The sequence below is a fragment of the Chamaea fasciata genome, unplaced genomic scaffold, assembly GCF_029207755.1.
Source record: "Chamaea fasciata isolate MVZ Bird 193981 ecotype frontalis unplaced genomic scaffold, bChaFas1.0.hap1 SCAF_7, whole genome shotgun sequence".
Taxonomy (NCBI): domain Eukaryota; kingdom Metazoa; phylum Chordata; class Aves; order Passeriformes; family Sylviidae; genus Chamaea; species Chamaea fasciata.
This window is the reverse complement of record NW_027094092.1, coordinates 39,567,532-39,579,272: the sequence shown is the minus strand read 5'-3', so window position 1 is coordinate 39,579,272 and position 11,741 is coordinate 39,567,532. Positions and strand designations below refer to the sequence as shown.

General features: G+C 52.2%; 1 protein-coding gene across 1 annotated transcript; it reads right to left on the bottom strand.

The window, feature by feature from the left end:
* Nucleotides 1–4,506: 4,506 nt before the first annotated feature.
* On the bottom strand, nt 4,507–11,741 carry VRTN (vertebrae development associated). The gene is made up of 2 exons (XM_066186902.1): nt 11,730–11,741; nt 4,507–8,300 (listed from the first exon to the last, which is right to left on the bottom strand). Exon 2 carries the CDS (start codon nt 8,297–8,299, stop codon nt 6,272–6,274), a length of 2,028 nt encoding a protein of 675 aa, XP_066042999.1. The 5' UTR covers nt 8,300; nt 11,730–11,741; the 3' UTR covers nt 4,507–6,271.

The following is an 11,741-nucleotide window of genomic DNA, read 5'->3' as shown; positions in this document are numbered from 1 at the left end:
AAAAAAAAACCACCCAGAAAGAACAAAACAAAACAAACAAAAAACCCCTAAAAACCAAAAACAAAACAAAAAAAACCAAACCAAACAAAAACCCAAACCCAACAACAACAAAAAACTCAAAACAAACAACCCCCCCACCTTTAAAAATCATGCAGCAGTGCATCTCTTCACCTAGTTTATCTTTTCCTCTTTGCTCCCCAGAAACAGCCTGCAGTCGAGAGAGTATAAGGAGGCACAGCCTGTGGCAATGTCATCTCTCCTGGGGCTGGTGGGAGAGGATTTTTAGAGAGAGAAGCCAATTAAGAGCTATCACTCAGGCAGGCATCAGATGCTGGGAAATCAGGAGCTTCATTACCTCTCCTCTCACCACACATGCAGGCACCAGCTCACTCTTCCAGACTCTGGCAGCCACACGTGCCAGAACACACACACTGCTGGGGTCAAGCTGCCCCCACGGGGCAAGAGGACAAGTGGTGTCAAGAGGGGACAGAGCACTAGGTGGGGACACCTTGCTGAGGACAAAGGCATATGCTGTCTCCATGGTCACTGGTGAGTGACAAGGCTTGCTGTGATGCCTCTGGAGGGCTTAGTTAATGAGAGTGACACAGGGGAGTGTTAGCATCACCCTCCACTGCTCAGCTATCCCTTGTGGTACCAAGGGACTGTACCCAATACAGCCCTCTCTCCACTGTTCCACTCCGAGTCCTGGTGGTGTCCAGGCACAGGGACATTTGGGGACCACATCTGCAGGCGTGCTGCTCCTCTGAGCTGACCCTGGTTTTGCTTTAGTTGATGTCTGGGCTGGATCTCAGAAGCAAGGAAGGACTTTGCAGGTGGACCACAAATGTCCTTTAGTAGGTGTATCTTGAAGATGCAATTTAAATATTCTCACTGGTGGTACTTCAGAAGCTTTGGAGACCCAAGACTAACAGGTGTCAGAAGCACCCAACTTAGGAGTTCCTAGGCCAGACAGGGCCTGTGTCTCCCCACCCAAAATCAGCAGGATCTCCCCTCAGGCCAAGCTCCCCTGAGCAGAGAAGCTGGTGCTGCCTCTCCAGCTATGTCAGAGAGTGGGGTGAGATGGGATCAGATGGGGGCAGTGGTGGAAGAGCCTCTCTTCTTCCCCCACCCTGCCCCACTCCTGCTCATTTCTGCTCAGGAGCTGGGAGCTTTTCTGGCTGCAGGGCTGCTCAACTTGCTCCCATCCTCTGAAGGCTTCCCAGCAGAAATGCCCCCAGCCTGCAATTGCTCCCTTTACTTTTGGAGACACAATGCTTAATCAGTTTTTAATCCTTTCAGTATTTGCAGACTTCATCTTTAAATAAATCTTGTTGCTTAATCAATGTCAGGCAGGATCAATCCCAGTTTCTCAAAGAAGTCAGAGTGCTGACAGAGTGCTGCCTTCTCCTGGCACAGAGAGCTGAGGGACAGCCCAAAGGGCAAGGGGTCCTTCCTGCCCAAGGCAGGCAGGCAGGCAGGCTCCCTGCCCAGACTCACACAGTTACAGAAGAGCCATGAAGACATAACTTTGTTCTCAAGCATCTGAATTCGGCAGGAGTGTGTGTCCATCCTGCTACAGCTCTCCTACCTTTCCCAGCACTACAGTTACTAAAGTGATGGAAAAGGGATGGGGAGATCAGTAAAGGAAGATGACTGGAGGAGAAATGAAATGCAAATATAAGTGCAATATCTGCTGAAATGGCATCCTCAAAATGGTATATCAAAGTCTAGACATAGGCACCAAACTCTTGACAGTATTAGGCTAGGAAAAAAGTTTGCTTCCTAAAGTGCTCTCATACCTGGGTACTTTCTCCAAAACTGCATTTATTTTCCAGATGTTGACTGTGCTAAAATAGCCTTACCCATCAGCTTACTTGTTTTCTAGAAGAGGAAAGGCTGGGAACACTGCATCTGGAACTTGGCCAGACTGCTGGGATGGAACCACACCGAGAGTTGTCAGGTGGCGGCTGGTCAAAGAAAGCTAAGACAGGTCTTAATGGGCTGTTGATATTTTAGAAGGTCAATTGTGCTGGAGGGCACAACCCTGAAGGATCTATGTGAGGACTGATCTTCCATATTTTCACTAGCAAGCTGGCATAGGAAAGAGAGGTACCTTAGTGTCATTTGCTAATGAGACAAATTAGGAGGGGTTTGAAGTACAAAAGAAGAGTAGAGAAACTGGGCTACCTTGAAGGCAGGAGTGGTGGAGATGGGATGAAATGCAGGGAAATGCAATGAGGTGTTGCCAGGAGGAATTGCTGCAGCAGGCAAGGAGGTCCTCAGCTGGCAGCAACCGGGGAAAGGCCTGAGCCATTGCTCCAACATGATAAAGGCAGATCTGATGTTTGGGTAATTGGTTCAGCAAAAAAAGTATTCATGAAGCATAATGGCAGGGCAGTGATGGGCCACAGCTGGACTCCAGAAGACATTTTCAGCCACAGCACATGAGATGAATTTTAATGAAAAGGAGGCAGAGCAGGTGGTAGAAGAACAGGGAACAGGACCTGGCAGTGGCTGGAGTAACCTGCTGGGACAGAGGCAGTGGTTCCCCACAAATACTGCTGGGGCACAGAAGGAAGCAGATTCTGTTTGAACAACTGAATTGGCTTGGCAGCACTAGTTGCCTGTAGTCTGGATCTATGGAGGGAATTATACAGGGGACTGATAAAAACAATCCCTTTTTTTCCTCTTCTCATCTTTTTTTCCCTCCCCACACAGATATTCTTGATAATGAATTGCTGCTATGCTCGTGAGCAGTTTTGAATGGTGGCTCTGGCTTCTCTATCTTCCTGCTGCTGCTACTTCTCCACTCTGATGATCTCAGCAAAGCACAGGAGCTATCCTGTGAAATGCAACCCTTTTGCCACCTTGATGTGCTTTTAAGACCAATACTATTGTTCTTTGCACCAACAAACAAGCCACCTGTGCAAAATCTGGAGGCAAAACCATGCTTGGGCTAACATGTACCATCTAAGTGCCCCAAAGCTTTGCTTGGGCATAATCAACTATTCCCACAGTACCCGGGCAGGCTCTGCTGCACTGCACTGCCCACCTTCTATACTCTTCCCATGGATGCAAATGAGATGCCTTAGTAGCAGGGCAGAGGAGAGCCCTAAATTACAGGTAAGTGAAAGACTGGTTCCTATGTGCTTTTCAGTTACCTTTTAATTTTCATCTTTTCTGGGGCCAGAATTTATAAGCACCTGTCTGTGAAGGAGTTTAGGTGACACATGAGCTAAACTCCACTGCCCAGGTGCAAGCGGAGAGATTCACTGCCTGGCAGTGTGATTGCAGAGCAGCAGAGCCTGCCTCAAATTCATCTCCCTGCACCAGCTCAGTGTGAGAGCAGCATGACATTTACAAATCAAGTGCTACAATTTCCACCTCATTTAAGCTCTGCTCAGCCACCAGTACCTACCATTTAGGTGGCCAACTGGCAGTGATCCAAGGTGGCCTGCTCCCATCAAGGCACAGGGAGGGAGATAAGTATTATTTTCCCCATCATGCCCCATCCGGGCATCCAGCTAAGGGCAGGAAAAACATTACATCTAGATCTCACCAGGGCTTCTAAAAATTGTCTTGCAAAGGGTTGTGGAGCCCAGTACCCAGAAAAGATTCGTCCTGCAACTGGCCAGGTGTGATGCATGCAGTACTCCCAGTTCAGGGAGAATTGGGTGATGTGAAGCAGAAGCCATTCCTTCACCCTGCAGAGCCCTGGGCCACACCACAAAGGCTCCCCCAGGCTCTCCTGATGCCCACCTGCCCCCAGCAACAGCTGATCCCTTGTGCTGCGCCATGCTGAGGGATGCCCCAGCCCTACTGTCAGGCATAGCCTGCCCCGGCCTCATGGCCACACAAATAGGGCCCATGTTGGCACCCACTATCAGAAAACCCACTCTCCCTGCTGCTCCCCTTGTCTCAGGCAAGGCAGGAAACACTCTGGGGGTCTTGCATCCGTTTTCACAGCTGCTGCCACTGCTGCTGAAATCAGCTATCTCCAGCCTCCAGCAGTTTGGAACACAGGTAATCTTTCTGGAGTAATTACCAGCTCACTCCCTTAGAGGAGTTCATGGATGAGTCCTCCCTGGCAGCTAATTACTTCAATTACTTCCTGACACAGAGCCCAGGGCTCTCTGCAGCAGCACACAGCACTGCTTGGCAGCTCCCTGCTCCTTATGTGCCTCCCTTCCCAAAGCAGCAAGTGCCCCAGAACCCTCCTCTGGGACCACAGAGGACATGCTGGAGTGGATGGTGGTGAGATCCCACCATCACCAAAGACAAGAAGCTAAATGGTTTCTTAAGACATGCCCGAGATGCTGGTTCAACATGACTGCCCCACCACAGGACAACCCTGAGCACCCCTCCCTCCTGCAGGCTGCTGCAGAAGAAAGCTCAGCAGAACCTTCTAGCATAGCCACCCCCCCCCCCCCCCCCCAGGAGGCTCACCGGGAGTAAAGCCAGACTATATCAGGAACAGGACTGGGCTGCAGCAGCCAGTGACAGGTTCCAGACACCTTAAGAAAAAAACAAGTTATTTGCAAACAAGTTTGGGAGGAGGGGGCGGAGCAGAACAGGGGGATGGATTTGGGACTGACACACCACATGTCTTATGGCATCTCCTCTTAACATGGTAACCAAAGCTCACAATACCCTGTCAAAGGCCTGAGAGTAAGACAAGAGTCAGTCCTGCTGACCCAGCCTCAGGAGCTGACCTTGAAAATGCAGATCTTGGGAATCTCTCCCCCCACATGTGTAAGTTGCTCTGACCTTTGACAGCTTCCTAGGAAGCAAGACCAGGTACTGCAGCTGTCACCACAACCCTTGGTGGTACCAGCCAGCCCTAGACATACTATAGCTTAGTCCTGCACAGCCATGCTGACAGACACCACAGAACTCGCACACTACGGGGATGAGGGTTTTTGGAGTCACGCAGAGACCTCCTCAGCCTTACTCCTCAAGATGGTCACACAGCAAAGGTGCAAACAGCCTCCCAGTACATCACCACTTCAGGGCAGGACCACCAACATCTCAGACATTGTCCCTGCATCCCTGCTGTCACACAGGGCTCTGCACACTGGGTTATCTCCAGCCTTGCATCTGTTCTGGAAAGCAAGCCTTAGGCTCTTACCACAGAGAGCACAGCTCCAGCCAGGCCTCCAGAGAGGAGACATCAAGCAGCAGACACTCCCCACCAGGAACCAAGAAGCGGAAGAGTACCTTCTCAGGAGCAGGGATTGAGGAGTACACAGGTTCTCTCTGCCCATTAGACAGTTTTAGAAAGCAGAGAGGGAGGGGAAAACCTTGCCTAGAAATCATGCAGCGAGAGTGAGAAACCACACAGGACTAGGAGTGGAAGAGTCTTTATTGCTTTGGTTTCTTACAAGATATAGGCGTCCATGTTGCTTGCAGCACAGCACAGGGGATGCAAGGACACTGGGCACACAAGTTGCAGTCTCTCTGCATTCTCCTAGACATCAGGGAACAGAGACCCTAGAAATGTAAGGCAGCTGCCAGCTGAGAGAAGAAAGGTTTGTGTGAAAGGTTATTGCTACAAGACCTGAAAGGTCAGGGACAGCTTCTCCAGAGCCTGCAAAAGACACTGACTCCTAGTTTAGCATTCCCAGCATACAGATTACAGTGAGGACACAAACAAGTCCCCTCATCTACCAGCCCCTGCTCCATCTAGGAAAGATCAGGGCAGCCAGAGGCAGGTATTTAAAGTCAGATTCACTCATCCCAAGTGAGGCTTTTATTCTCCTTATCTGGGAAAAACCCAGACCAAAGATGCTTCTAACATAAAGCTGAGCCGTCCCCAAACCTCTCCTCACCTACAGCTGAGCTACTACTACTCTGCTTACTGATGAGATGCTAGGCACCTCCATGCTCATCCTGCACATTCACATTGCTCATTCAAGCAACTGCCTGGGGCAGAGAGTTTCACATCCTCCATCTCATAAGGCCCAGCAGCATCCCATGACACTGGCACAGTACTACCTCCCTTGCTCATCCTCTGAGCACAAAGAGAGGAAAATTACTTGGCCCCTCTCCCTTGGGATACTCAATGCTTTCTCCTTCCACTCCTCCAGCCTCTGGGAATAGGCACTGTGAGGATGCTTCCACACCTGATTGAACCACACAAAAAAGAAAGCCAGAGACTAGGAACAAAACAAAACCAAACCAGAACAAAAATTAGCAAGGCCCCAATCTGGGCACCTCACCAGAGAGCCAAAGGGCACATCAGCAGAGGAGCTGTGGCCAAGGCAGCTGGCACTCAGGCATCCACCAATGTCAGCCCATCATGCAGGGCACGCTTCCACATGTAATAGGTGGAACGGGCCGTGAGTGGGAAGCGGGCACTGAACTCTTTGTAGGTTGGGAAGGTCTTCGATTCAAAGCGCTGCTGCAGGAACAGCTTGGCCTGTGCCTTGAACTGGGCAGTGGCGATCACATCCATCACAAACATCCGGCTGTTGGCTCTCTCCGACATGGCATAGCCTGAAATGGTGGTGTTGCATGGCATGGCAGGCACTGGCTTATCTATGTGCTTGGTGGCTACCTCCAAATGGCACTGCGGTTTGAGGCCTGGCTCTGCTCTTGGAGATGCCAGGGAAGCCACACGGTTCAATGGCAGGCTGGAGCTGCTCCAGGGCAAGCGATGCTGCCAAATCGTTTGGCCACTGCCCTTCCAAAACCAGTAGGCTGTGGAGGAGAGAGATGGATAGCGCAGGCGGTACTTGCAGAACGGCAGCTGCCATTGCTGAACCTGCCTCCTGGCCACATCTCGCAGCTGCTTTCTCCAGCAGAGAGAAGGCTGGAGCTGCAGGAGACTCCTGGATGCTGGCCGGTCTCCATTCCGTCTCTTCCTAACAGGCACACTGCTTGGCTTCAACTGCAGCAATGGCTTTCCTATAGCTAGAGTTTTCTGGTTATCCAAGGGTGACTGGGGGTGTTTGAAGTTGGGGTTCTCCTTAATTGCTTTTCTTCGCCAGTTATAGTAAGTGGACCTGGAAATGCCAGGGAAGCTGCGTTTGAAGCATCTGTAAGGCACCAGAGTGTTCATGGAAATGCACTTCTCCAGGTAGGATTTGGCTCCTTGCATAAAGATGCCTGCTTGAATGGGATCTAGGGAAGGACTTGAGGATTTTAAGCTCCCCTGTGGATTTGCTGGCTCATTCAGATCAGCCTTTTTTGGGATGACCCTGTGAAGTTCCTGCAGCCTGTGGGCCTCAGACAGAGCAGAGGCATCACCACTGACCATGCTCTGCATCTCATGCTTCCAGGCATAGTATGTGGATCGGGAGATTTCTGGAAACATTTGTCGAAAGTGCTGGAGGGGGATTATATTGCCCTCCTGAAAGCAGGACTGAAGGAAGTGTTTGGCTGCAAACCTGGCAGCAGCTTTCTGCCGGTGTTCACGGGACTGGCGCTTCCAGCGGTAGAAGGTGCTCTTGGTGATGCTGTAGCGGTCACGTAGGTTGGAGTAGGTCAACTGGGGGTCACTGTTCAGCAGCTCAAGGGTCTTCATGGGCTGGACAGGAGGCTCTGGTGAAGGTATTGTGGGTTCCAGCTCCTCCAGGCCAACCACGGCCACAAAGTACTGCGCTTTAAAGACCTGCTGGGAGAGCTGCTGTCCTGACCACATGATGTGTAGCGTGGAGGTTCGTGGGCCACACTTCCTGGGCCGGATGAGCCGGTTAAAATAGGGTCGGATCTTCAAGTTGCTCATGGGATAAATGGAGTAGATGTTACACTGCAGTACTGAGGCAAGAGCATAGACATGCCACATGTTGGCAAAGGTGCCAGGAAAACAGGTAGCTTTGATATCAGCATCAAAGATGGCTTCCAGAATAGCCATGGGGAGGCTGGTCATCTCCGGGGTCTCCTCAGTGCAGAGGGAGTAGCGGGCAGCCTGCAGCATCACTTTGGAATCAATCATGCCATTTAAGTAGTACTGTTTGTGCAGCAGCATCTCCACTACAGTACGCACCTGCAGCTCCAGGCTGAGGCTGGGGTTGCCCCAGAGCAGCACACTGGCAGCCTCAAAGAGGCGGTTTCCCTCACCTTTGCAAACGAGAGGCAGCATGTTACTTGGGGCATCCTCAGGATAGAGGCTCCTGGCTACCCGGTCAACCTCCAGCTCCTCTTGGAACTGACTCCCACAATAGCCAGGTAGGGAAAAAGATGACAAGGTCCTCTCTGCCTCCAACGCAGCACTGGTGAGGCCCTCCAGACCAAAGCATTCAGTGGCTTCCTGTAGCTCCTGCAGCACAGACTGCACCAGCTGGTGCCTCTGGATCATCCTGAAGGATAGCAAAAAGAAAGAAGTCACTGGAAATGAAGTGCACACTCCAGACTGGCAGTAGCCTGGCCTCCAGGTCTAGCTCCTGCCCAAAGGACAGGATGGGGGGAAAAAAGCAGAGGAAAGGCCACCATGCACATTCCAAGATTCGGTCCTCCAGGCAGACCTGGGAGTGGGATATGGGCTCAGCTTGCTCACCAGTGACCTCCTGTGGGCAGCACACATGGCACACAGCCTCCACTTGTCTAAGAGAAACTAAGGAGCGACTGCACGCATGGGGTGGGAACCCAGGTCACCTCCTACCACTGCATACCTGGCTTTGGCCTGGCATCACCCCTACAACCACCTCTCCCACTAGTAGTTCCATCATTTCCATTTTACTACTCCCCTGCCAGCACCCAGAGAGAGGAGTTTGTCTCAAAGGGAAAACATTTGTCATCTCCGCAGGAAAGGACCTGTGACAGAATCACCTTGGGTGGGGCCATGGACACACATGGCACAAGCTGTTCAAGCTCAACAGAAGAAGGGGCAAGGAGCTTGCCCTCTCCCTCAGAGCATGGCACTGCTGCTGCACCCATTGCATGCACCAAAAACTGTCTCAGAACCTGGGATGGAAGTGACAAAGCCAGTCCAAGCCACGGCTACTGCTGCCTGAGCCAACACTAGATGTCACTTGCTGCTCAGCCAACACACACCACCAGCTAAGGAGAAGGCACAAAAGGAGGGCTTCTCCTAGACGAGCTACCTGCCAGGCAGGAGGCAACCCAAAAGTACAGACAGAGTGCAAGCACTGAGTGGGTATTTCAGAGTCTTTATAGACTGCTCCTCCTTGCCTGAGCTGGTCCCAGTCCTGTCCTACCTCCCTCTGCCCATCAATTCCCATTCATGAAATACAAAGGATCAAACCTGCACTGCACTCTTTGTCCAGCTTTTGGATTCCTATGCGGTTCTGTCCCCACCACTTCAGGGGCTTTCATGAAGGCTGCATGGCTCTTAGCTCCAGCTTCATCAGTGCAGCTCTCTTCAGCATCCTTTCACTGTCAGCCAGCTCAGGTCTCTCCCCAGCTAGCCTAATCTCTCCCTCTTGGGCCAGTTTTCTTCCAGGAACCACAACACCTCACTCAAGAAGCCAAATCTCCTCCATTTTCTCCTAAGCTTCTTTCTCATATCATGCCTAACACTACAGCATCACTTTGCAGCCTGCTCACTTCACAGCCCAGCCAGAGCTCACCTTCTCTCAACATTTCACAGGTATCACTATGGACTCAGAGCTCTGTGGGTACATGAGGAACAGCAGAGGCAGGAAAAGCAGCAGCTCTACAGTAAAGCAGATATCTTGCATGAACTCTCCCAATTTTCAGCCCTGCTGCAGATATGGTCATTAGTGCTGCAACATCTATGGCCCCTGGCCATGACAAAACCACATGAGGTGCCACAGAATTACACAGACACATACAAGCTCTTCATCACAAGGAGCCTCCATGCTGCTGCTGCCACCCCCACCCCTTGCCTTTAATCAGACCACAGGTAGTCACCAATTGTATCCCTTCCCCTGCTCCAAACTCCTCCACAATCTCCTGCATGTCAGAGACCAGAACGTTCTTACAGCTGCTCCCACAGCTGTAGAGTATCAGTTACTAGAGACAAACACAGGAGAATGCACACAGCTGTGAAGCAGGGAAGATAAACTAGTCTTAAAATCCTGGTCTGAGAAGGTATGGAATTGTCACTTCAGGTCAGGTCTGCATTGCTATTTTCCTAGAAGTTAGCAGACATTTACAGTTTATAGAAACATACATGGTTTATAGAAATTTTGACTAAGCCTATGTTGAGTGACATGTGCTTGAGAAGTTGAAACAAAGGCACAATACAGGACAAATTATAGGGCTGACAGAGCCCAAGTCCTCCCTCCCTGTGGTCTGTCAAATGCTTTAGGGGCCAGACACCTCCCCTTGCAGCAGCCAAGGTCTGCTGAGCACTGTCCCACCAGAAGGGCCAAGAAAGGTAAAACACTTTTTTCTCCCTGGAGAGGGTGAGGACATAGTTGACATAGGCAAGAGAGCATCAGCAACAACCCTGGTATTTCTGTCCATTTCCCACTCTCTTATAGACTGGGGGAGATAGAGAGAGGGAGAGCTGGAGGCGTAGCTTAATGGCCATTAATCCTTTTCTTCAATAAATCCACAGCTTCAATGTCACTGTCAGCTCCTGCTGCCCAGAGCAATCCTAAGGCAGAACCCACAGCTGAATCAGCAGCAGGGAGCTCGTGGGGCAGGTGGAGAGGGGCTTGGGTAAATCAGAAGCAGAAGTCAGACAAGCTGGGGGCTTGGTTCCTGGTCAGATCAAACCCAGCAGCTCTCAGCACAGAGGACCTGATGCAAAGGGAATACTTCTCCCTGTACACCCCCAGGGATGCATGCTGAACACGATAGACAAGTGTTCACTAAACCACCTCAGCACCAAGAAGTAACCAAGGGAGCTTTTCGCTGCTGATAAAGGTTTTACCTAACCAGGCCACTTTTGCATTGTAACAGATAAGGAAACAGCTGCAGGTCACGTTCCCTCACCTAAACTGATGGGCCAGTGGCATCCAGTAGTGCAAGTTCCCCCAGCCAGTCCTAAAAATGCTCCCAACCAGCAGGAATCCAGGAGACTTTAGCCCCAACTGCCCAGGACTCCTGGTACTTCACAGGAGCAGGGGTGTCCATAGACGCCAGCCCACCTGGATTAAGCGGCTCACCTCCCAGCGCCAGCAATGGGTTCAGGCCACCCCAGTGGTAAAGGCTCTCATTTGAGAAAAGGATATTTGAACCAGCCGGACCGTACAGCAGGGGCACAGAAGTGGTAGTCACCAGAAACTGTCTAGGCTAGAAATATCACTGGAGGAGCTCCAGGGGTGAGCAGCAAAGGCAGCAGGATGCCTGCTCCATCTGCCAGCATCCACACGTCCACCGAAGCTCACAAACGGGGCGTCGCTCACCGGGAGAGAGAAAAGCATCAGACCCACCTTAACCTAGGCCGAAGCGCTGCAGCCAAGCCCGGCTTCGTCCGCCCCTCGGGCGGGGGCACTGAGCGCTCGCGTGCGGGCGGCTCCTGACAGACACCCCCAGCCCCGGGCACCCGCGGCTGCTCACGCCTCTCCCGAAGGCGGCGGAGGCGGCTCTGTGCGGCCGCCCCGCGACGGGGACGGCCCCGCACCCCGGGTGGGAGCACAGGCGGCCGCTCCCCTCGCCAGGAGACAAAGGGACACACAGCCCCAGGCCGGGGGAGACGCCGCCGGTGCCCGGGCAGCTGCCGAGCGGAGGCCGAGGGCAGAACGGGAACAGACGCCCGCCCGGGGTGGTGCCGCCACAGCGGGACAGCCCGCGGGTTTAGAAGCGATGGCGAGGAGCCGCGGCCCCGACGGCGCCCGGCACAGCTCCGCACTCACCTGACTCCGCGG

Coding starts and splice junctions, on each gene's coding strand:
- VRTN (XM_066186902.1), bottom strand. CDS start 8,299: ATGATCCAGAGGCACCAGCTGGTGCAGTCTGTGCTGCAGGAGCTACAG.